The sequence below is a fragment of the Sturnira hondurensis genome, unplaced genomic scaffold (genome assembly GCF_014824575.4).
Source record: "Sturnira hondurensis isolate 20B ecotype Veracruz unplaced genomic scaffold, ASM1482457v3 Scaffold0003090, whole genome shotgun sequence".
Classification (NCBI taxonomy): domain Eukaryota; kingdom Metazoa; phylum Chordata; class Mammalia; order Chiroptera; family Phyllostomidae; genus Sturnira; species Sturnira hondurensis.
This window is the reverse complement of record NW_028075721.1, coordinates 2,313,212-2,340,151: the sequence shown is the minus strand read 5'-3', so window position 1 is coordinate 2,340,151 and position 26,940 is coordinate 2,313,212. Positions and strand designations below refer to the sequence as shown.

Here is a 26,940-nt window from a genome sequence, read left to right as displayed (position 1 = left end):
GGACACATGCCTGAGTGGTGGGCTAGGTCCCCAGTTGTGGGTATGTGAGAGGCAACCACACATTGATGTTTCTTTCCCTCTCTCCTTCCTTTTCCCTCTCTCTGAAAATAAATAAAATATTTTTTTTAAAGTTTGAAAACATGGACCCCAACATGGAAAGATTTTCTTTAATAGAGAGGAATGTTCCTGGTTCATTATCATCTGCCTACAAGCAAATCTATGATGGTGGGGGGGAAACACTAGCAAACTACTATGGACAGGTTTCTGAAAGAGCAGAATTTGCTCAAGAAGAGCCTCAGGCTCATCCTTCAGATTTACCAGAAGAAGGTATTGTTATCATAGGAGATAACAGCTTAAGTTATTGACCCTGAAGACCTTCCAGTGGGACAAGATAGGGAGGTAGAGGACTGTCAGAGATGATCCAAATCCTGTGTAGTGCTAGGCATTACAGTGTGTGTATTTATGCCATAGCTTTTAACAAGAAAAAGTTTCATAAGTAAAAAATAAGTAAATTTAGCCCTGGTTGGTGTGGCTCAGTGGACTGAGTGCTGGCTTTTGAACCAGAGGGTCTCTGGTTCAATTCCCGGTCAGGGCATATGCCTGGGTTTTGGGCCAGGCCCCCCCAGTAGGGGGTGCATGAGAGGCAACTACACATTGATGTATTCCTCCCTCTCTTTCTCTGTCTCTTCCCCTCTCTCTAAAAATAAATAAAATCTTTTAAAAAATTAAAAATGAAAAAAGCTTATAGAATAAAAATATAAAGAAAATAGTTTTGTATATCTGTACATGTTTGTGTTTTAAGATGTGTTATTAATCAAAAAGTTTTTAAAAATCAAAAAGTTTACAAAGTAAAAATGTTATAATAAGCTAAGTTTAATTTAGAACTGAAAAAAGAGAAACACTTTTTATGAATCTAGTGTACCTAAGTGTAGTGTTTATATAAAGTCTACAGTAGTGTACAGCAATGGCCTAGGCCTTCACATTCCCTCACCCCTCACTCACTGACTCACCCAGCGCAACTTCCAGTCCTGCAGGGTCCACTTACGGTAAGTGCCCTATACATGTGTACCATTTTTATTTTTATAGGGTACTTTTACTGTACCTTTTCTGATCAGGTTAGAATGTTTAGATACACAATACTTACCATTGTGTTACAATTGTACCACATTCAGTACAGTAACATGCTGTATAGGTATGTAGTCCAGGAGGAATAGGCTATTCCATATAGCTTAAGTGTGTAGTAGCCTATACCATCCAGATTTGTGTAAATGCACTCTATGATGGTCACACAACAAAATAGCCCAACAGCATGTTTCTCAGAGCCATATCCCCTACGTTATGCAAAGTATGACTAAATAATATACTTCAATAAAATATCTTAAAAGTTTCCTACAAACGAAGATATTTCTGAGTACAATGATCTGAATTCAAAATTATGGTAAATCATATTTGCTGATTATATTTTCATTTTTTAACTTATTTTCTGTAATCTATAGGGATAGTTTTCAATAATTACAATTCTCTAAAAACTTGAAAAACTGAAAATTTTGGCACTTCACCATTCAATACTTGAATCAGAGTATTCCAGCTAATTTTTTTTGGTTTTACATTTTATTTATTTATTTTTTAGAGACAAGGAAAGGTGGGGAGAAAGAGAGGAAGAGAAATATCAATGTGAGGTTGCCTCTCATGTACCCCCAACTAGGAACCTGGCCCACAACCCAGGCATGTGTCCTGCCTAAGAGTGGAACTAACAACCCTTTGGTTTGCAGGCTGACAGTCAATCCACTGAACCACACCAGCCAGGGCCCAACTAATTTTGAACAATATGAAATCATTTACAAAGGAAAAGTCATTGCCAATATAGGAACTATGTTGATTCTATGGAATACTGTGAAGTATTCAGCATTAATGTTGTCATAGAAATTTTATAATTTGGTTACTTCAACTGTGGGTACATAAATATTTATATTTGTCATTTATACAACTATAACTTCTAAGTTGGATAACACTTATGAATTATGTGTGTTACATAATCCTACCATACATCCTACTAAATTTTTATTTCATAGTTTTTAAAATTCACTGAGAATTTTTTCCCCCAAATGTATGTTCCATCAACATTTGTGTTTGTTTGTGTTGCCAATATAAGAGCCAATAACCTTATCTTCATTGTAATACTCTCAATTAATTTACTTTGGCAGTCACAGAAAGACGTTTTACCTTTAATATAATGACTTTTTAAAAGTTTTACAGGCATACCTTGGAGATACTGCATATTGCAGGTTTGGTTCCACACCAGTGCAATAAAGCAGCTACTAGAATAAAGCAAGTCACACCAATTTTTAAATCCTTAGTGCATATAAAAGTTATGTTTACACTATACTCTAGTACTTCACTGTGCAATAGCATTATGTCAAAAGAACAGTATACATAGTTTAATTTTAAACTTTAAAAGGGCCCTGGCTGGTGTGGCTCAGGGTTCTCAGCCTGTGAACCTAAAGGTTGCCAGTTTGATTCCCAGTCAGGGCACATACCTAGTTGCAGGCCAGGTTCCCAGTTAGGGGCATGTGAGAGGCAACTGATCCGTGTACCTCTCACAATTGATGTCTCTCCCTTTCTTTCTGCCTCCCTTCCCTTCTCTATAAAAGTAAATAAATAAAACTAAAAAATAAAATAAAATAAAATACTTTATTGCTTTAAAAAAAGCTAACCATTATCTGAGCCTTTAGTGAGTTGTAGTCTTTTGTGACAGGGCTGCCACAAACCTTCAGTTTGTAAAAAGCACAATAAAGTCAAACAGAATTAATGAGGAATGCCTGTATTTTGATTCTGTGATCAGGTTAGAAAAATTGAACTACTGTTGCAATTTACAGGTTTTATATTTGAAGTACTTGATGACACTGGTTTAAAACTGATGTCCTTCATCTTTTTGCAAGTTTTTTTCTGTTAATCAAAGCCAATATATAAACAGCATTGCTTTTTGTATGTGCTTGAGAATGTGAGTGAAATTAATTTAGAAGAGCCATTGTCTTTAACAGAAGTTAAATTCTATAGGGTGACATTAAATGCATCATTTACAGCAGCACATGTTAAATTGTCGCCTTTGAAGTGTATGTTGATGCTTCTTCAGCAGATTTCTTTTGGTCTCCATGAGATGTGATCAGTCATAATTTTGGTCCATGTAATGAATATTACATGTCATTATTTTGTGCAGATTACACATTCAACATTCTTGAAAATGAATTTGATTCTTAATTTTTCATTAAAAATGCACTTCCATTTTTAAAATTCACTGCTGCAGAAAGATAATTGTTACTAAACTGTAAAATAAATATAGTTGTAGATTTATGCAATACATAAAAAGTAGTATTACTGCAGCAAGAATGGTCAGAATATTCTTGCCCTGGCTGGTGTGGCTCTGTGGATTGAGCACTGGTCTGTGAACCAAAAGGTTACCAGTTTGATTCCAGTCGGACCACATGCTGGGTTGTGGGCTGGGTCCCCACTTGGGGGCATTCAATCAAGAGGCAACCGATCAATGTTTCTCTCACACATTGATGTTTCTCTCCCTCTCTTTCTCCCTCCCTTCCTCTCTCTAAAAATAGACAAATAAAATCTGTTTTAAAAAAGGCATGGTCAGAATATTCTATATATGCTGTATGCAAGCACTGAGGGAGTGCTTATTTCCCACATGGGTTTCACGTTTACCCAACCGCCTTTCGTGATGACCCCACCTGACTACTTTGTGCAGATCGCAGTATAGACCACGGAGTAACGGACTAATATGGAACATGTAGCTGGTGGGCCGTGGAGTGTTGAAAACCTCTCCCATTCCTACTCGAGACTGGTAGAGTTAGTTGTTCAAGGCCATCTGAGTATATTTTTGTTGGGTTAGAGTAGTTTTATCAGCAAGTGCCCTTCGTGTTGTCCTTGAAAGTGTCCCTGAAGTGTTACTTCAGGTTCCAAAGGGAAAGGGTCAGGATAACACTGGTGATTGAGGAACATCCTTCAGATTTAACTGTTTATTCAAGTGCAAACTGTTTACTGCACACACATTTCACAGATCACTAGAAGAAACCAAGATAGAAGGTGAAATCAGAAAGTAGAGGGCTACCAAATCTCTCTCATTTTACTACATCTATTACTAATCATACTTTTTTTCTTTTAATGAATAAAAATCTCCGCTAGAATACACATTAGCGGCTAATAATTTCCTTAGTGGCTAAAAATCTCATTGCTAGAATACACATTAGTGGCTAATAATTTCCTTAGGGAATTAGGTCACATCTCATGTTTTCTGCTCTCATTTCATCGTGTAATTTCTCTCTACTGTACTAAATCACAGTTGATAATTACATATTGATTTTTGTAATTATTTGTTCATTGTCCACCTGCCTCACTGGGCCAGAAATTATGAGAAAAAGTACCATTTGCTCCCTCACATTTCATCCATGACACATAGCACAGTGACTTGGACATAATAAAGACTCAGTAAATACTTGTGGAATAAATGTAAAGTGAATGAGTGAATGCACAGGACAGAAAGTTCATCCTGTTAGCCAGTGGTGTGCTGGTGGACGCGTAGCTGAAGAATGGAAAAATCCCTTGGGAGTTGGGAATGGCATTCTTTTGCAGGTACTTCTGGCTTATATAGTGCCTTCTGAGAATACAGTAGGTATGTGTAGTTATGTTTAGTCAAATGTGTAAGTTTTATAGATTCATAAATGTAAAATAATACCTAGAACTTGTTCAATGCTGTCAGGTAGTGTGCTTAAGCACTTTTTAAACAGGTTATCTCATTTAACTTTCACAACAATCTTGTGAAGTATTAGGCTTAGAAAAATGAAATTCCTTGCCCTGAGAGATAAAGCTCATAATGCATCATAACAATGGAAATTTGATATATCTTTTAATTTTAAGTTACAGATATTGTGTCAGTGAAGCTTGTAAGAATAAACTCAGTGACAGAAGGTTTATCACACAGAACAAGACCTCCAGTAGTACATGGTCCAGACCTGGTATCACAGTTAATTATAATCAGGACCTCTAGGCCTTTGTCTTTCTGCTGTACTGTGTTCTGTGCAGCTACATCCTCCTTATTAGGTTGCAAGCTGACCAACCGCTCTATCTCTGGGCATCATTTCCCATGAAGTAGGAGAAGTAAAATGTCCCTTACATGACTTTTTAGAAGCTTTATTAGGTTGACTTATGCTTCTGTCTCATTGATTAAGAACTAAGTTACCGCCCTGGCTGGTGTAGCTCAGTGGATTGAGTGCAGGCCTGCGAACTAGAGGATCGCGGTTTGATTCCCAGTCAGGGCATATGTCTGGGTTGCAGGCCAGTTCCCAGCAGGGGACCCATGAGAGGCAACCATACAATGATATTTCTCTCCTCTCCTTCCCTTCCTCTCTAAAAGATAAATAAATAAAATATTTTTTTAAAAAAAAGAACTAAGTTACCAGGCCACCCCTTGTTGCATTGAATCTAGGGAGGTGCATATTGATTACTTTTTTGGTATTGTTTTTCATTTTTTAGTTTCTCCAATTGTACCACCAAAAATCCTAGTATTAAGTAGGGCGTGACTGCAAAGGTTGAGCATCCTATCCTGTAGACAGGGAACTCTTTTAAATTGGAGAGTACTGTGGTCAGGGTGTGGAAGCAGGAAGAGACTGTTTAGGAGATGGTTGCAGTGATTTAGGTAAGAGGTCAGAGGAGTCTGGATTAGGAAACCATTTGTAGGAATAAAAAGGAAACTAAAAATTTTAAAAATATTTAGGAGGTCTAATGGATATAGGACTTGGTTGTTGGCTCTGTGGGAACAGGAGAGTGAAAACTCAAAGGTGCCTCTGGTTTCTGGCAGACCTAAATGAGTGGTACCGCTCACTGAGACTAAAGAAGGGCAAAGGAGAAAGGCTAAATTGGTTGCCTTTTTAGACACAACGAATTTGAGGTATCTGGATTTCCTCATGTGCAGTGCGGATTTGTCATATGTTAGAAGTATTCTTTTCTTGATAATATCCCTTGGAATTGTATTTACTTTTTATTGTCTAGAAGTTTTATTGACTTGATCACAATTTTGGGGGTGGGGAATGGTGAGGAGGATAAGGTACGGAAAGAAAAGGGAAAGAGCATTTTTAGTTCACTGTTTCCAAGGTGTGGTATAAAACATGGAAATACTGTCCTGGCTGGTGTAGCTCAGTGGATTGAGCACGGGCCTGCAAACTGAAGGGTCGCTGGTTTGATTCCCAGTCAGGGCACTTGCCTGGGTTGTGGGCCAGTCCCCAAACTGGGGGCATTCTAGAGGCAACCATACATTGATGTTTCTCTCCCTCTCTTTCTCCTTCCCTTCCCCTCTCTAAAAATAAATAAAGTCTTTAAAAAAAACAACATGGAAATACTGGAGTTTTCTCTCTAAAGTAGCCCTAACATTAACTTTTTATAGTCTTGATGTTTTAAGAAATTCTACTGTTATTTCCTTCCAAAAATAAAACACCCCTGTTTTGATTTTTTAATTATAAATCAAAATTAAAATATCTGTATCTTGTATTCCTCTGATAGCAGGAGGATGCATTAGCACAACAGGCCTTTGAAGAGGCTCGGAGAAGGACACGTGAATTTGAAGATAGAGACAGGTCTCATCGGGAGGAAATGGAGGTGAGAGTTTCACAGCTGCTGGCAGTAACTGGTTAGTACTTCCCCCAAACTCTCAGGATTTATTATGTGATATTTGTGCATAATGTTTTAAATAGTTTTAAGTTTAATTTTGGCTTTCATTTAAAAAATTGTACTTTGTGGTTTTATATTAATTAAATGTAATTGCTGTAAAGAAACTTGGTCTTTAAGGTTGTACGTGAATTTTTCATTTATTAGTCCTTATAAAAATCAGCATGATATATATTTTCTCTTAATTTGTTGATTCAAATATTGTATCTATTGCTTCTTAATTATTTTTCAGATTATTTGCTTAAAAATATCTTATTATCATAGAATATGTATTTTTAGAACACTATTAAAACTCTTTGATCCTCGCTGGTGTGGCTCAGTGGATTGACTGTTGGCCTGTGAACCAAAGGGTCACCAGTTCGATTCCCAGTTAAGGCACATGCCTGGGTTGTGTGGCAGGTCTCCAGTGCAGGGTGCATGAGAGGCAACCACACCTTAATGATTCTCTCCCTCTCTTTCTCTCACCCATCCCCTCTTGTCTAGAAATAAATAAAGTCTTTTTTAAAAAATGGTTAAGATGGTAATTTTGATGTTACATGTATTTCACCGCATTAAAAATTTTTTAGTCAGTATCATAATACAAGAAATGTGTGGGTTTTGCATGCACAACATTTTGTGTACACTGTTATCTGAATTAATATTAAAGAGAGAGTGTGTGTGTGTGTGTGTGTGTGTACATACACAAGGACTGGTTAAGAGACCAGACTCTAATGTCAGACTGCAAGGTCTGAATCTGGCTCTGCCATTTACTTTTGTCGCCTCAGAAAGGTAGTGCACCTTTCTGTGACTGAGTTTCCTCATCTATAAAAGAGGGCTAAAAATCATGCCTACCTCATGCAGTCATTGTGAGGATTGACGGACTAAATAAATGCACATGAAAGCACTTTTAGAGTATGTGGCACTGACTAGGTGTCAATGGCTATTATCGATGTTATTTTTCATACATATTTTCTATTACATTACAGTTTTTCTAGAATAAAGGAAAAACTCAAGCCTTCTCAGTGGTTAGTGTATGAAATAGTGAACTTCCCCCCCCCCTTTTTTTTTTAAAGAGATGAAGGGAGAGAGGGAGAGAAACATTGATGATCTGTGAGAAATACATCAATTGGGTGCATGATTGATATTCCCCTTTGTCAATCAGTAAAGATCCACATATGCTGATAGCAACTGTGATGATATTCCCAAGAATACTTAATTAGCTTAGTAGAGGCTGGAAGAATATAATGTAATACATTTGTTTTCTTTGAGGCTTTTATAATATTTGTGATTGAACTTGCCACATTTTCTTTCAGAATGCTTATTATCTCTAATGGTAAGAAGTTTTTAAGTATATAATATGCATTTGTTATACTTTTAAACATTTTTCCTCATGCTGTTTGTCCCTGGGCCAAGAGTGTACTTTTATAAATGTACTTGATAAATGTACTATCCATTTATTAAGGCCCAGTTTAATATTATCTGTCAATCCCTTCTTCAGTTTTCTTAATCATAATTAGCCCTTCCACTTCCAGAGCACTTCGTATTTCTTTTATTGTATGTACTGGACAGTATGTCGGAACAATTATAAACGTGTCTGTTTTCCACTCTATTGTGATACCCAGTGAGATGGGGACCCTGATTTTTTAATTTACACACTACCTGTCACAGTGCTTTTTGTACATTGTGTTTAGTTGTCAAATGGAAATGGTCAAAGAACAGCTCCTTTCCTACTTGTCTGAAAGTTAGAGTTACAGGATAGCCTATAGGTTAAAGTAGAAAAATACATGTTAGTGGTCTCTGGAAAGATTTAACATGTTTCTAATTAATTGGCTTATATTAATTAGGTTATTTATTAAGCAATGAACCCAACTGTGTTGTGCTGGACTCTGCATTAGGGACAAGGAAATAGATCCAAATGCATGGCCTCTGTCCTTGAGCAACTCGCAGTCTGGAGGGAAAACAGGTGTATAAATAGATAACTGCAGTCTTGTTTTAGCAGCAGCCATATACAACGGAGAAGGGGAAGAGTGGTATTGTGGAAGAAGGAACACTCACGTCTGCCTCTGTTTGGGGGATTTGCAGGAGAATGCATTTGCAAGGAGTTTGAAGGACGACTTTAAGTTTGTTAGCTGGAAAAACTAGAGAGAACATGCTATGTAGAAGGAACAGTATATGCAGAGGAGTGAAGGAGTAAGAGATCTTGCCATGTCAGAGTATGATCGGTTTGTCTTTCTGGGAAAAGCTAACATGGCCTTAAATGAATGTAAGAATTATTTTATAGAAAGTGTCCTTCAGCTACATTATATTTGAAGCATAACTTTTTAACAGTTAATGGAATGATTACTAGGAAGTTGTGTATATTTTGCTTTAAATAAAATTCTAGATTGAGACTGTGCATTATCTTTCTCATGTTAATTTGAGTGTTCTTATTTATAATGTTACTTGAGAAAAAACGTTTTGGTGTGTGAGTTTATATGTGTGTGTTTATATTTGTGTATGATCAAAAGTATAGTCTGTTGATGGAGGTATCAAATAATTTATTGCACAGATAGATTGTTTCTGGTCGGCTTTACGTCAGGGATTTGAGAGCATGGGCTTCATAAACAGGCCTAATTGAGATTCCTGCTCCATTACTTGCCAGCCTCTCTTGAGCTGATTTTCTCATAGGAATTGTTGTGAGAATTAAACAGGAAAATGCTTGTAAAGCACTTGCTGCTTTAGTATGGCGCTTGGTCTCTGTGTGTCTACAGTAAATAGTAGATCTAAAGTACTTTAGCACTAAAAGCTCTACCACAGTGATTGTTCCGGTTATTTGAATTATCTGATTACCAAGAACATCCTTTTAGTTCTCTAAAATGTATTATGGCACTTTCCTTGCATTATGACCTGGAGCATAGAAAAATGGTTAGATTTTCTTCAATGATTTAAGATCCTGTAGTTCTTTATGGCAGTAATTTGAAACATCAGTTCTTATAGAAAACTGTCATCTAGAAAATTACGCTGGAATTGGACTCCAGAGCTTGCACTTTCAGTCACTTAGGGGACTTAGGGTGTGCGTGTGTTTTGACATTTTGCTCCTGTATATTTTGCTTCCCTTTTTATTTTATTTTTCTATATATTTTTTCAATTACAGTTTACATTAATCTGTATTAGTTTCAGGTGTACAGCACAGCTGTTTAGACAGTCATATACTTTGCAAAGTGATTCCCCCCAATATTTCAAGTATCCGCCTTGCCCCATACATAGTTATTCTAGTACTATTGCCTATATTCCCAGTGCTGTAATTTAAATCTTTGTGACTGGTCTGTAAACACCAATTTGTACTTTTGCTTCCCTTTTTTAAAAATTCGTAACAAATTCCTTATGTCAACTTCTTTTTTTTATTTTAAGATTTATTTATTTTTTTAGATAGAGGGGGGTGGAGGGAGAAAGAGAGGAAGAGAGACATCAGTGTGTGGTTGCCCCTCTCACACCCCCTACTGGGGACTGGCCCGAAACCCAGGCCTGTGCCCTGATTGTGAATTGAACCAGCGACCCTTTGGTTTGCAGGCCAGCCCTCAATCCACTGAGCCACACCAGCCAGGGCTCAGCTTATTTTCTTGCAGTTTACCTTTTTTTTTTTTCCTAAAAGGAGAATATTAGAGAAAAATGTTTTCTCCCTGTAATTAAAACATCTGCAAGAGGCCTTACATCACATTTATAAAAAATTGTTATCTTACATTCAGTTTAACATTCTTATTATAGTCGAAGAAACTGAGATCTCAAAAACATTAACTGACTCACTTTTCTTTCAAATAGTTGGTTAATGGAAAGAAGAGTGAAGGCTTAAACCAGTTTTCTAAACTGGTTTAGAACTAACCAAAAAGTCTCCACAAATACAGGCTAGCGCCAGGAAATGAATTTCCACATCAACCGTAAAGATGATTAAATTGAAAAGTGAAATCTGCCAGAAGAGGTTAGAAATTGTTTTGCCTGGAAAAGCTGAGGCAGAACATAATATAATGGTTCTAGTGGGTGGTCCTGATAGATAGCCTGGCTAGAGACTGGATCCCAGGAGGGGTGGTAACTCGTGGTGGCAGTAACCCAGCAGTAGATGGTCCTTGGAAGCTTGAGATCCTGGCAGCACAGAGGCTTAGGGATGTCCCACACCTGTTCGGATAACCTCTGTGGCATCTGGGCCTGTGGCGTCTGCTAAACTTGTAATGGTGGTGGTCATGAGCATTTAATGTATGTGTAAGGTTGAAGCAGTACTCCAAGTGGTAATAGCCCAAGGGGGTTGATATTTGCCTGTGTCTTTTAACCTGAAATCACGTAGGAAGGTCATTGGGCATATTTCTGTTTCACCATCTGTAAAATTTAGAAAATTTCAATCTGTCATCCTTGGTAGGGTTTAATATTGTCTTTTTCATAGTTTTTTCCTTTTTTCAAATATTGATCATCTTTTTTAAATTAAATATTTTACTTATTTTTAGAGAGAGAGAGGGAGAGACACATTGATGTGGGAGAGATTCGTCGATCAGTTGGTTGCCTCTCACCAGCCCCCACTCCTGCAACTGGGGACCTCACCCACAAATCAGGCATGTGCCCTGACTGGGAGTCAAATAGGCGACCTTTTCATTTTCATGCTGGCACTCGATCCACTGAGCCACACCAGCCAGGGCTCTTTTCTTTTAAAAAATTTTTTTATTTGTTTATTTTTAGAGAAGGGAAGGGAGGGAGAAAGAAAGGGAGAGACACAGTGATCATTTACCTCTTACACACATCCCAGCTGAGGGCCAGACCTACAACCCAGGCATGTGCCCTGCCCAGGAGTTGAACTATCGACCTTTTGCTTTGTGGAACGATGTCCAACCAACCACACCAGTCAGGGCCTTTTTTTCTGATTTTTTCTGAAAAAGGATATTTTAGTACTCTGGTACTTTACCTTTCACAGATAATGGCAGGCTATCATTAATTTTGCAAATGAAAAACCATGGTGAAATGAAGAAACACTTTGTTTTAGTGACCTTGTCCAAGGTACTGTTAAATCTTTGGTATATAAAAAAAAATGTGCCCTGCCTGGTGTAGCTCAGTGGATAGAGTGTGGGCCTGTGAACCAAGGATTGAGGTTCGATTCCCAGTCAGGGTGCATGCCTGGGGTTGCAGGCCAGTTCCCAGCAGGGGATGCACGAAAGGCAACCATACATTGATATTTCTCCCCCTCTTTCCTTCCTTTCCCCTCTAAAGATAAAATAAAAAATAAAAAATCTTTAAAAAAGACAACAAAAACAATTTTTTAAATGTTATGCAAAAATGTATAGAACACTGTATATAATACCTTATTACCCTGTGGTTATTTTTGAAAGGAATACATATACGTATTTGTTTAAATGTGCGTAGCCGCTCTGGTAGGAATTGTTAGGAAACTGGAATTGGAAACTATGAAGGGGAAACTGGTATTTGGGGGCCAAGTGGGAGGATGATTACTTTTCACTGTTTATCTTTTGTACCTTTTGAGTTCTATGTCATTTGTGTCTATTACCTATTTAGAAAAGAAATAAAATTGGTTTTTAGTGTTAACACACAGGAATGAAAATAGAAGATTCTAGAACTTGGGTTCTATATTCTCTGGCATATAGGTTGCTTTAAAAAATGTGAAATCTGTCCTGACCGGTGTGACTCAGTTGGCTGGGCATCGTTCCACAAAGCAAAAGGTTTCCTGTTTGATTCCAGTTAAGGCACATGCCTGGGTTGCAGCTTCGGTCCCCGAGTATGTGAGAGGCAACCAATCAGTATTTCTCTCTCTCACTTTCTCCCTCCCTTCCCATCTCTCTAAAAATTAATTAATTAATTAATTAAACAAATAAATAAAAATAAATTAAGAAATCTGAAATCTTTTCTCTGTTTGAAACTTTATACAGAACCCCAATATAAATAGATAGATACTGCTCTGAGTGAAACAGGTAGGGATTATTCTGGTCTCCCTCTAGAGTCCCTGTGGTGTTTTCGGGGAATCCAGTAGCTGAAAGCATTTAACTTGAGAACCTTTGATGTAGAAGAATGAACATGAGGTTTATAATAGATTTCCCTGGTCTTAAATCCTAACTCCACTACTTGTTGCCATGTGATGTTGAGAAAGTGGCTTATTCTCTTGAGCCTCATTGGTCAGACAGGCTCACACTCTTCCTCCTGGTTGCTCCCTAGCTCAGTATCTGACATTTCACATTGGGGCTCAGTGCAAGCTAGTTTCTTCACCTCCTCATTCTGTGCACCTTTGCTCACAACATCTGGACTGGCAGTAAAGGTGGGTGTATCCTAACTTCAGATGGTATTTTGCTAAGCCACTTTAGATTCTGGTTTTGTTTGTTTGTTTATTTTTTAACAATAAAGGATTTTGAGCTTTTCTAGGTTCTTTGGATGTAATTATAATTATTACCTAGGGGTGAATAGTGACTGGGAAAAGGTACAAGGAGAACTTCCCAAATTTTGGTGTGTTCACTTAGTGAAAAGTCATCAAAGTACATATTTGATTTGTGTACTCTTCTGTATTTTAATAAAAAGTAGACTTTAAAAAAGAAGAAATAATGATTTTCTTCTATAAAATTACATTTCCTCACTAATCCTCTTCTGATGCTCATTCTTAGTCTGAGTTCATAGTTCATAGTTCATATTCTTGGTTCACTCTCACCTTCAGCCAACACACACACACCTCAGAAAGGCCCTGCCCCAGGGCCTTTGTGTCTGTTGTCACTTAGAAGTGGCCCCAGGGCCTTAATTCAGCTGCAAAGTGACAGTGCTGAGGGAGGTTTTCTTTATCATTATCTAGAAAATGGTTTCATTTGGTTAGGTTATAAAGCGTTAGCAAATAAATTGCTACCTTTAATGTCAGAGAATGGGTAAATAATTATTGCTTATTCTACTTTAGAGAGAGTTTTAATGCAATTCAGCAAATCATAGGAGAATTTTATGTGGAAACTATTTGGAAATAAAAACAGGCGAAAGGCTTTATGTGGTTTTTGTATTTGTATTTTGTATGTTTTTGGAGCCTTCTATTCTGTGTGGTCCAAGAAAAAATCCCAACCTTATTTATTTTAAATAACCACAGACTTTAGTTTTCAAGTCAGTTAACTCTACCAACACTCATATTTGTGTAAGGACAAATTAACATAAGAATCTGTCTATACTGGGCCTTTCTGAGCTGTGTGTTGGCTAAAGGCATTAGGTGAGAGGGAACCGGGAATATGAACCACGAACTCAGACTAAGAATGAGAATCAGGAGAGGACGGATGAGGAAGAGGATAGATACTAGCTAGGTCTGTCTTCTCTCACACTGAGAGAGACAGAGGGAGAGAGTCTTAATTTGCTGTCTGTCGTAGGAAATGTAGACTTTATTAAAGTGTATTTTGTTTTAATCATGTTTTAGTTTGTAAAAATTACTATTAACTACAGGATGCAATTTTTTTTAACATTTGAGAAGTTTATATAGATGAATTGGAAAGTGCTGAGCAGCTTTGTTAATGACAACAGCATGAGTGCCAGTTCTATGCCACGGGTGAGAGTGGTGACATGACTAGATATACAGTATTCCTTCGTACTTGGTTCTTAAATGATCGGGGGTATCTTCATTCTGAGGAACTGGGGCTGAGAGAGTGAAAAGCTTGTCTGAGATCACATAGCTAAGGTGGTACAGCCATCCCCATCCGAGTCCAGTAATGTATATTATTTTCACCATCTTTTATTTTTAAATACCACTTTATATTTTAAGTTTTGTGAAGTGATATACTTTTATAAGAATTATATTTTTGACATCTCTGTTGGACCAGCTTTCGTAGTCTCTTTATTTGACAGGTGTTTATAATTGTCTGCTGACTTTTTTTTTTACCTTTTTAATAATGAATCTGGAGAAAGTGCATTCTTTTCTTTCATATTGGAACCTAAAATTTATGTTTTGTGTCTTTTCCAGCCTTAGAAATGGGGAGCAATAGCAGGAGAGGCTAATTAACATTAATGCTAATTGTGTGTTAAAAGTTTGTCTTTTCCAGAGGTCTCACTGCCACCAGCTATGTAATCTTAATGGAATCACTTAACCTTCTTGGGCTCTCAGTCTAATCATCTGTAAAATGAGAGTTGAACCAGATCTCTGAAGTACTGTGCTGCTCTAAAATTGTATAAATCTGTATTCTTTTAGCCAAGTGTCAAACATAAAACAGTTAGAAAGTATCTGGACGTAGTATACATTCGATAATTTGTGGCTATTTTTAACTATCACGGCAGTCTGTCATGAAGAGTATTCATGCTGCCCTGACTGGTGTGGCTCAGTTGGTTGAGCATCGCTCTCCAAGATGAAGGGTTGCAGGTTCGATGCCTGGTCAGGGCACCTATGAGAGGCAACTGATTGATGTTTCTCACATCAGGGTTTCTCTCCCTCTCTTTCTCCCTCCCTTTCCTTCTCTCTAAAAATAAAATCTTAAAAAAGAAAGATGTTCATGCCAATTTGATTATCTTGACAGTGAAGAATGGAAATCAACCAAGAAATTTTACTCTTTTTAATTTGGTTCTCTCTGCTCTTGGCTACTTCTGCATAGCCCTGACTAGTAGGGAGAACTCCCAACACCTGGTGACTTTTTGTCTCTTGACATTTTTTTAGGTGGGGGGAAGGGAGAGCGAAAGAGAGAAAAACATTGATGTGAGAGAAACATTGATCGATTGTCTTTTATATGTGCAGCCCAGGGGAAAATCAAATCAACAATCTTTCACTTTGCAGGATGATGCTCAACTAGCTGAACCACACCAGCTAGGGCTGTCTCTTCATTTAAATTCATGCCGTGGTTGACTCCTAGAAACTGTATTTGCCTTGTTTCTTGGTTATATATTAAAAGAAAGAAAACTGTAGCAACTGGTAGAAAGAGGTCTGTAGTAAAATCTGCACTAATTCTTTATAAATATTAAACATGTAATTGTGTTCTGAAAAGGCTTTGGGTATCTGCTTTCTATTAAAACCCTGTTCTGAAAAACTGTTAAATAGTTAGTACCAAGGGTCTCTGTGTATTGACTAGGGAGAAAGAAACTAGAAATTATGGACTTTATGCTTTTAGAATAATTGAATTCAGAGTTTCTACACCACCATCCAGTTAGGGTTATTACCCACAAAAGAATTCCTTCTGAAACATCCATCCTCCGTTAGAAAACTGCCACAGTAGAAAGCATTGCTTCTTGAGACAGCTCATCCATTTGTTGAATTTCAGTCCCATGGAAGCTGTTTCACTGAACCTAAACATGTTTCTGCACTTGTCTCCTTCATGTGACCGCCCATACATCTTCCTTTCTAGCATTGTTTCCTCCCAATCTGCCAGCTCTCATCCTTTCCTCTTCTGCTCTCACTGATACTGTCCGACATCCCCTTTTAATTTTCCTGTTCTTGACCGTCCTTCACAGTGTCCTCCTCATTCTTTCTTAACAATGTAAATAGAAACTAAAAACACAAGTAAATAGCAAAAACACTTTACTCTCTATGCATTTACCAGAAATATAAACAAACAAACCTATGGCAACCTGTGTACAGATAGCCGTGACCAGGGAAAACTCTAGCTTCTGATGACCAACTGTTCTTTGTACTCTTTTGGAGTCATCCCATTATTAAAATAATTTGAAAATTACTTTTATCTCAAGACAAGAGCTGAAATGCCCTTTTCACAAAGTATTATTGGTAGATTTGTAGTGACTTATAAATATGTGATTAGGATTGATTTTTCTCAGTGTTTCTTCATTGCTCAGCCCCTTTTCTCACCTTCATTGACTGAAACCAGATACTCAAGTCATCATCTTTGATTTTGCAGAATTGATCTGTCCTTACACTACATTTAGCATTGATTCTGTATGGAGCGTAAATTGTTTTTCTGATCCATATGTATTCCATAGCTCTTTCAGCCTATAACCAAGTGGCATAACTTTAACCTGACTAGTTAATTAAAAGGAATGTGCTAAAATTTAGTCATTGTGCAGTCTGCTAATAAAAAATAGTTAAGGTCTGCTAGAGGAATATATAAAAATTTGTAAGAAAGATTACTGAAGTTAGTGGTGGATTGTATTTGATTTATTTAAAGTGAATAAAGCAGTGTCGTTCTGTGTAAACAACATAACCCTCTTGAGAAATGATGACATAGCTGGAGCTTCTGATTGAATTTGATCATACAGTACAAATGTGACTTGTTAAGATGTTTCTTTGAAGGCCAAGAATGCTCTAACCACTGTTTTAGATATTAAGAATTAAAATCAAGCCCTGGCTGGTATGACTCAGTGGATTGATAACTAAATAATTTTTTAAATTTTATTATTATTATTATTATTATTATTATTAAGGCAAGGTTTCCTTTTTTTAAGATTTTATTTTTATTTATATTTAGAGAGTAGGGAAGGGAAGGAGAGTAACATCAATGTGTGGTTGCCTCTTGTGTGCCCCCAAGTGGGGACCTGGCCTGCAACCCAAGCATGTGCCCTGACTGGGAATTGAACCAGTGGCACTTTGGTTCACAGCCCGCGCTCAATCCACTGAGCTACGCCAGCCAGGGCTAAAATTTATTTTTAGAGAGAGAAAGAAAAAAAACATCAGTGTGGTGCACCAAGGACTCTAATTTTACATTTCTCTTTTTGCTTTTGAGACAGTACTTTATCCATAGTGATTCTGTATTTTATTTCTGTTTTTTTTCCTTAAGATGTTATTTATTTATTTTTAGAGAGAGAGGAAGGGAAAGAGAAAGAGAGAAACAGCAGTTGGTTGCCTCTCATACTCCCCTAACTGGGAATTGAACTAGAGACCTTTCAGTTTGCAGTTTGACATTCAATCCACTGAGCCATACCAGCCAGGGCTGGAGTTTAATTTTGTGAGGTGTGAAGATGTTTAGTTTCAAGCTCAGGTGTCAGAGAAGGAATTCAGTAAGAGATGAAGTTCACTACCTTTTTCAGCCATTTTTCTTCATCTGTAAAATACATAAATAATAGCAACTATGTTACGGATGGTTGGCAGGGATTAAATTTTAGTTCATCCTTGGAAAGTGCTTAGAACAGTGCCAAGTGTATAGTTGGTGCTCATAAATGTCAGCTATTACTAAAAGGGAAAGTTTGCTTCTAAGGTGATTGGATGATATGTTCAAGTTAAACCTTTTAGTCCCAAAACAGTAAATGTATCAGTAGATTAATTGTTCTTTTATACATGGTACATATTTTAATAATGTTCTTTGAATATGAGATTTTTATTCTTTTTTAAGGAAACTTTAGTCAAATATTTCATACATAATTTAAAGTTATTTTTCCTCTTACATGTGGAGAGATACTGGCTGAAAATACTTAAGTTGCAAATTTTTTTTGTGTGCTATTGTCTTTTGTTTATCTAGCACTTTGATTTTCAAACATGTTTTGACCACAAACTATGATTTTTTGTCATTTCAGGCAAGAAGACAACAAGACCCTAGTCCTGGTTCCAGTTTAGGTGGCGGTGATGACCTCAAACTTCGCTAACTGGTAGCACAGCAGATGTGCTCCCCAATCTTTGCATATACATTGTTTCTAGTCAGCAAAAATAATGGATTAAAAGACCAGAAACTGTGATAACTGGAGGTACTACAGTCTATTTCTTAACCTTAGGCAGTAACAAGACATCACAAACTGCCATGGTTTTGCACTATGATTATACCTGCATTTCTAATTTTGTATGCATGTAGCCAGTAATAATTTTAAATTTTTTTCTATGCAAGCTTACCTTGTTGGCATTATTTTAGTGAGTTGAAACTATCTACTTGTAAAGCTCTTTTTTCCCTCCATTTTAATTTAAAGTTCATGTCATTTAAAAACAAGCCAAGAAATTAAAATTTTTATCAGGTTTTTTTCCCTAATCAGTTTCTCTAATTTTTCCTTTTTTGTGATTTTAGATGTGTTGATTTTACAGCTTCACTTCAGTTAGGCATTCTGGGTTTTTGTTTTGTTTTCCCCCATTTTCTTTTGTGTTTTTATTGTCTATGGCATCTTAAAACTGCTGATACGTTTGCATTATTTACAAGCTAAAAACCTAGTAGCCTAGAGCTGTCTGCCACAGCCTAACAAAGTTTACAGTTGTTAAAGTTGCAGTATCCTTTTAAATGTTGATAATCAGCTCCTTTTTTCCTTTTTAAACATAAACGTTTTTAATTGGCATTAACTCTAATCTGCCCTAATCTGTTTTAGATTTTGTTTTAGAATCATGAGTTTCTGTGGAGATATTCTCCATAGATAATAATATTCTACTGAAATGCCTAAGGAAGTCGCAGGCTGGCTTCTGTTTTATTCAGGGATTTTTTTTTACTCGAGTCAATCAGAAAAGGGATACTGGAGCTTCTTCATATATGTAACAGCATATTAAACTGGAGACAGTGATGAATCAGCTACAAGGGTGATAATGTTTTAAAATCATGTTTAAGATATTTGCTTTTAAGTGTATTTTATAATGCATGCTTTTGTAAAAAACAATGCTGGGTGATAAAGATTAGTCTTAGAGAGAAAATGTTCATCTGTGCAGAGAATACATTTTCTTCCATTAATTATTATGAAAACAAATTCACAGGTTATATATGGTATTTTCCAAAAGGACTATTAATGGAACCTTTTGAGAATATTTTTTAAATAGGCTCACTGTCAGATTGAATGCAACTTTTTTTTAAATACAAGACTGGAAAAAAGTGCTAAGTCATTTGGTACCTCCTTACAAATATTTTTCATGGTCACATTCATTAAATGTTACTACATTTCTGAATTTTTGCAAAAAATGTATTTTATCATAATAGAATGGCATTATTTTAAAGAGTTGGAAAAGCTGACAAGGTCAGTTCAGAAAATGAATTGAAGTCTGAATAAGGTCGTTGCATTTAAAACATATATATATACTTGATTGATGAAGAAGGTGTGACTTTCATTGTATATAGGTCTTATAACTCATAAACATATCCTGTATCTCAGAATAAAAATGTTTGTTATATATTTGAAGTCATGCATGGTAAGGAGTGTTTAAATTGTTATAAACAGTAATACATCATAAAAGACCATGCTGATCTTGTGTATCTAAGTACTATAAATGAATTGGTTGCTATTTGGTGTTGTCGAGCTCACATGTTTACACACTCAGTGCCCTAACATCCCCTGAGGGAATCACCTTTTAAGTGGTTCTTACAGTGGTGTTTTAAGGTTACTTTCTCACAGAGCTCCTTGGTTTTTGACTTCTGCACTTAAATTTTTTTTAATAACGTGATGATGATGATGATGGTACATTTTTCTCTATTGCTTCTAACTAAGGGCTTTTAGTCCACCAGTAACTACGATCAAATGTTATTAAATGTTAATGTTGCCATTCTGTAAATACTGAATTTTTCCTCATTTAGCACAGTGCTGCTTCCATCTGTCTTAATGCTGGCATTAAGATCATGAGCCCTTTTTCTCTGATAGTGCAGGCTTTGAGGCTACTTTTATTAAGTTATTGATGCAATTTGATATTTTTCCATAATCTATATTTAAACAGAATTACATCATTGCATCATCTTTTCTAAATTCATCTCCATTAAAACTTGCTTTAACCTACCAGATTGCTTTTGCCACCATTAGCCATAATGTGTGTTTGTATGTTTAATTTACTTTCACAATAAACTTCTGTGTAGTGAAAACAGGGTCTTGGCTTTTTATTGACATGATCCAAAAATTTCTGCTCTAGTGTTCATTATGACATGAAAATTGATATTGTTTCTAAACAGTTCTTTCATCCTGCTTTGTAATCTTAAAAAAAAACAAAACAGTGGCATCTAGTGGTTATTTCTCCTAATTCCAAAGAAAATCCATAATGTAAATATCACAAAGAATGCTAATTTCTCAGTGTTGTTATGGTTTTCAAAACATCTGGCTTAATTTACCCACCCGATGAGATATGACTATAGAGTAGTGACGTCACCTTGGAGGGGGGAAGAATTCCAAATTAGTACCATCTTTTAAGCTGGTTATTTTAGCACTATACACTTAACTTGTGCCGGTGTTATATCAAACATTCTAAGGGCTTTCCTTGGCATTTTCCTACACCACAAAATTAATTTTTTACTTTAGAAGCCATCTTTAAGTTTGGTCCATATGAAAATATTTACTTGCCATCAGACTTACTGTCAATGACAAATATTTTAAAATGCTAGATTAGAAACCATTAAGCACAATTGCATAGAATGAGATTCATACTCTGAGGGTTAATTTCAAAAATTGTTGAATCACCTCTAGAAACAGGTATTTGGATATTATCATTTTGGGCTGCTTGGGAAAAGAAGTATCTTACTTGATTTATGCTTCATTTGGCAATGAGCTTTTTTAAGCCATAGCTGTTTTATGAATATTCCATTGCTACATAACACGTTGCCCCCAAATTTAGGAACTTAAAACAATAAACATTATCTTACAGTTTCTGTGGGCCAGAAATCTGGAAGAAGCTAAATTCAGTGGTCTGGTCCAAGACTCTCTCAAGGTTAAGATTCAAGTGGTCAGCCAGGCCTTAAGAGTATAAAGTCATCTTAAGGCTTAACTGTGACTGAAGGATCCCTTTCCAAGCCTACTCGTGGTCATTGACTGACCTCAGTTTTTCACAGACCATTGGTGAAAACCCTTGATTCCTTGCTAGGTATTGGGATGGAGACCTTCATGTGAGTGTCTCCACAGGGCAGCTTACAGCTTGGCAGCTACCTTCTCCCAGAACAAGAAATACAAGGAAGATTGCATGCCCGTGATGAAAGCCACAGTCTTTAATAACCTAATCTTGGGTTGCCATATTCTATATGTTAGCAGTGAGATATTGGTCAGGCCCACACTCAAAGGGTGGAATATTAAACTTCATCTCTCACAGGGAGTGATGTCAGAGTTTGTGGACATTTTTAGAACCACAGCATCAGCCCTGGCCAGGTAGTTCAGTTAGTTAGAGCATTGTCCCAATACACCAAGGGTGTGGATTCGATCCCCTGTCAGGGAACAAGCAAGAAGCAACCAATGAATGCATAAATAAGTAGAACAAGTTGGTGTGTATATCTAAGTCAAAAAATAAAATATTTATTTTTAAAGTTAATTGATTTTTAGGGGGAAGGAGAAAGAGGGAAATAACTGATGTGCCAGAGAAGCACAGCGAAGCATTGATTGGCTCTATCACACCCCCAACAGGGGACCGGGAACCGGGACCCAGGCCAAAACCCAGGCACCCACCACGACATGGAATTGAACAAGCAACATTTGCATTTGCAGGACAGTGCCCAACCCCCTAAGCCACACCAGCCAGGGAGGAAAATAAACCAGCATAGCGGTATTGCCACATCTATATGTATATACAAGACAACATCGGTGCTTTGGTCTTCCAAATGTTTTTAAGATAAGCCTTCATTTGCAGGCATATTTCAAGGCATTATTCCCCCTAGATAGCATCACTTTCTTGTATCACCACCATATATACATATATAGCCTTTCAAAAATGTTTTGAGGCTAGAAAATTAGAATTTTAGGGTAGGATCATGAGTGAAAGAGGCAGTTTGGTTTGTTTAAATACAAGATAATCAGGCAAATCACTATTAGTCAGCTTTCAGCTAGAATAATTTAAGCAACTTAGAATTAATGTTTTATTTGCCTTATTCAGGTCAGAAACACTGGGAAATGTGAGTAGATCAGACAGAGGGAAATTTTTTGTTAGAGATGATAATCTGTATCCACAATTCCAATATGGTAGCTACCAGCCACATGTGGCTAGTGAGCATTTGAAATAAGGCTAGTACAACCAAGAAACAGAACTTTTCATTTTTTTAATTTTAAAACTCAGGCAGTGTTACATATTTTTCTGTTAAAACTTTGTTTTAAGAGGGCTACTTTAACTCTTGAAAATTTAGTGTCTGATTTGGAGATTAGCAGTATTTTACACTGCTGATGTAAAATACCAAAAAGGAAAGATCCAGTACCCCCCAAAAAGAACTGTAGGATATATCACTAATTACTTACTTTGATTACATATGAATATTTTTACATACTGAGTTAAATTAATATTTGGTAGATAAAATATTTAAATTTTATCCTTAATGTTGCTACTATAACATTTTTAATTGCATATATTGGCTCACATCAATATTAAGATTTTGAGTGGGCAGAGGACATAGGTCATACAACAAAAGGAAAAATAAGTTTAAAAAAGTATTCAGGCTTACTATTACTGTTTTGGGGGCCTTTTTTTTTTTTTTAAGAATAAAATAAAGTATGATTACTCTCTAGGATCATTTAGGTGGGAAAATGTATATTCAGTGCCCAAAACAGACATAGGTCTCTGACCTCAGGGAATCTGCAGTCTGGCTCAAAAACTGGCCAAAAGCAGTAATAACATTTAAGTTATTGGAAGTACTGGCTGTTACAGCGTACATCTAACCTGGTCAGGGTGGTCAAAAAAGGCTGCTTTGAGACATCTGAGCTGAAATCTGAAGGATGGCAGACGCTATACCAGCAAAGAGAAAGTGATGAAAGTATTACAAGTAGGCAGGCCAAGAGCATGGCCAAGTTTGAGAAACTAAGCAGTTGAGTATGCCTGGAACATGGAATGGAGTGGGCTGCAGCAGTTAGATGAATCTGAAAGTGTGTACAGAGGTCAGGGTGAGGGTTGCAAGCAGTGCTGGGTGGGCTTTTCCAGCCATGTTAAAATGTTTGGACTGTTTCCAAGGGCAAATTTGAAGCCATTGATGGGTTATAAGTTTAAGGGAATGGGATCTTGATAAAGCTCAAGTTGATTGGAAAGAATAAAACTAGCAGAATATCAGTCCCATTGATCATATGGTTACAAAGATTAGGACGGTTTAGTGAGCATTGGACACATTTCTGACCAGAGAAGTAAGTACAAGAGGCATAACATAATTTTCCCAGTTGTTCTTACCATGATTGGCTGGTGGCATTGCCTTAAACCCCCCCAATTTTTACTGGCTTAAAGACATCTTTTATTTGCTAAATACTCATTAGTGGTTGGCCTAAGCTGATAGAGCAGTCACTGGAATATTGCCAGCCATGTGACAAAGACAAGAAGACAGTGTAATGAAAAGGGCACTGGATTTTAAAATCCACCTGAAGTTGACACACATGACTTCTGTTTACATTTTATTGGAGGTACAAAATGACAGTGTCATGTTCAACTTCACCTGGGCAGAGAACTGTAGTCCTACCTTTTGCCCAGGAAAGTAAAAATATTTACAAATAGCTCTAATCATTAGAGCTATGGCTACCCCCTTTTTTACCCACTTTGTGTCTGGGGGTGGGACAAAGATTCTGAGTTTTAATGTGTATCCTATCCGTGGATGCAGTTACCTTTTACTTTCAAAGTGTTTTGGGTTGTTTTGTTTGTGTGTTTTTTTTTTACCCTGACAAATGCAACCAATAGTAACCATAGTACTAAGTTTCTATTTTCTAAACTTTTTCACCTAGGGCTTCTCACCTAGGACTTCAAACTTAGTACATTCCTGCCTTCTAAGTTATCACGTGACAGTTTTGTTTTGTTTTAAATCCTCAGCCAAAGACAAGCTTATTGAGAGGGAAACAAAGAGAGGGTGAGAGGGAGGGAGAAAGAAATACCAGATTAGTTGCCTCTTGCACATGCCCCAACCAGGAACCAAACCTGCAACCCAGGTAGGTACGTGCCTGAGAACTGAACCTGAGACCTTTTGGTTTATGGAATGATGCTCTGAGTCACACACGCTAGGGCACGTGAGCTTTCACAAAGTATTAGCATCCTCCCAGCCTTCAATGTTAGTTCCCCCAGGCTCTTTCCTGAGTGACATCACACTCCATCAGCCACCCAAGCTGGAAGCTTGTGTTTTGATTCTTGACTCCTTTTCTCCCTCATACCCTACACCCAACTTGTAGATTCTGCCAATGAACTCCATCATTTCTGTCACTTAGAATTTTTAAAAATTTGTTACAAAGCATTTACCTGTAAGTCAGACATTCCTATAAATGCAGTCCTCCTAACACATCTTTGAGGTATGATCATTTTACTTTTTTAAAAGACTTTATTTTTAGAGAGAAGTGAAGGGAGAGAAACATTGATGTGCAAGAGAAACATAAATTGGCTGCCTTTTACACACCCCCTACTGGGGACTTGGCCTGAAACCCAGGCATGTGTCCTGACTGGGAATGGAACCAGTGACCTTTCAGTTTGCCGGCACTCAACCCACTGAGCCACATCAGCCAGGGCTGAGGTATGATCATTTTACAGATGAGGAAACAAAAGCATGGAGTGAAGCATTTTGCTCAAGGTACAAAACTATTACATGGCAGAACTGGGATTCAAATTCCTAATCCACGTGCTTAACCACTATCTGGCCTGAGCCTGTCTGTCCATCAAACTTTTTGGGCTTAGACTGCCTCGATGACTGCCTGTGCTCTCCAAATACACTTTATCAGTCCACCAGCACTGAGTTCAATATTTCTGGACATCCCCACCCTCCATCTGGAGGAGGGGCTCTGACATTCTCCCAAAATGAGGTACTTCCTACTGAGGTACTTCCTACTTCTACTCTGTGTACCAACCTCTGGCCCATGGCCTCCTCCCAGACCACCATCCCAAAGTTGTCATTTGACTCCTGACAAAAATGTAGGTGGGTCACAATTAAGCCAAAGGTTTGGGGATAGCCCAATGAGCAAAGATAACCGTTTGTTGACTGACATTGTTCACAGAAACCTACCTGCCTATTAACCCAACAAGTTAATGTTGGGTTAACTTTCTTGAGTTTTCCAAACTAAAAATCCTTCTAACACAGTTATTTAGAGTGTGTGGCGCTCTCTCTTTGTCTTTCCTCTGCCATACCCCACCCAACTCATCCCACCCCACTTTGTTTACCAGAAATAAGTTTCTCCAAATGCTTTTTGAGTAGAACAATCCCTTGTCCGATTGGATTTGAGAATTTCAATTCAGACATGTTGACTAAAATTACTCCTAAACAACCTTAGAAGTTTCTTGAGAATTTTGAGAATTTCAATTCAGACATGTTGACTAAAATTACTCCTAAACAACCTTAGAAGTTTCTTTCTCCCCAAGTCTTCTTACCACACCATGTAGGCCAGCTACCCAACTTTCCCTAAATGCAAAAACCCTACTAAAAACCTTCAAGGGGCAATGCAAAAAAAAATAATAATAACTTGGGTTCTGCCACCTAGGACCACAAGACCTCTTTAACCTGTCTGGGCTTCTTTTTTTTTTTTTTTTCGCCTGTAAATGAGGTATAGGCTTACGTCTCAGGGAGGTTGTAAAGACTTAAGTCCAAAAGAGACCTGGTTGCCTTTTATGTTTGGCCTGGGCCAAAAGCTCAGACTGAACAGGTTAAAGGAGTNCAACTTTCCCTAAATGCAAAAACCCTACTAAAAACCTTCAAGGGGCAATGCAAAAAATAATAATAATAACTTGGGTTCTGCCACCTAGGACCACAAGACCTCTTTAACCTGTCTGGGCTTCTTTTTTTTTTTTTTTCGCCTGTAAATGAGGTATAGGCTTACGTCTCAGGGAGGTTGTAAAGACTTAAGTCCAAAAGAGACCTGGTTGCCTTTTATGTTTGGCCTGGGCCAAAAGCTCAGACTGAACAGGTTAAAGGAGTCCCTTCTCCGACTTATAGATGGAGAAATTGATGCACAAAGAGCACTAGAAGTTTGGTCTAGTCCACAGTGTTGGCGGCAAAGCTAGTTCTGGCTTGAGTCTCAGCTACAGCCGGCGACCTCGGGTCCCAGCCCCTACGGTAGGGGAGTTGGAGAGGAATTGTGCACATCTATTCGTGGTCAGCGGGGAGGCCCAGACTAGTTCCTCCCCCTTCTATCTATTCCTCTCTCCCAACTCCCGCGCCCTTCCGCCCCACCTACACAGACATTGAGTACACTCCGTACTCGCTTTGAGTTCTAACCGATTCCCAGGAGCTGCCGGGTGGGGAAGGAGCCATTCCCGGACAAATAGAGGCAGCTGCAGCCGGCGTCAGTCTCGGCCCAAACCGGGGATGGGTGTGCGCCAGCGTTACCCGGGGCTCCGGGAGTCCGCGACCTCCCTCCCTGCTGCGCCATCGGAACTCGCCCTTTGCTCCCATTGAACGTGTGGGACGTGCGTGTAGAAGGCAGATGGGGGTTGTATAACCGTGTCACATGTTGTGTTGCGTGGTAGACACGCAAACACAACTGTTTTTATGTTTAGATGTCTCTGTTTAGATGTCCAAAACGTGT

The 26,940-nt window shown here is 37.7% G+C and overlaps 1 protein-coding gene across 4 annotated transcripts in view; it reads left to right on the top strand.

Moving 5' to 3' along the window:
- The window catches only part of CBFB (core-binding factor subunit beta), a 55,498-nt gene extending 35,132 nt beyond the window's left edge, over nucleotides 1-20,366 (top strand). For 3 of the 4 annotated variants that reach the window (XM_037041568.1, XM_037041567.1, XM_037041565.1), the window contains 2 exons: nucleotides 6,562-6,657; nucleotides 18,130-20,366. In XM_037041568.1, coding sequence (XP_036897463.1) covers nucleotides 6,562-6,657; nucleotides 18,130-18,198 — 165 coding nt within the window. In that variant the 3' untranslated portion in view covers nucleotides 18,199-20,366. Of the gene's footprint in view, nucleotides 1-6,561; nucleotides 6,689-18,129 lie in introns of all 4 variants that reach the window. The other variant, XM_037041566.1, reaches the window with a different exon arrangement.
- The last annotated feature ends 6,574 nt before the right edge of the window (nucleotides 20,367-26,940 follow it).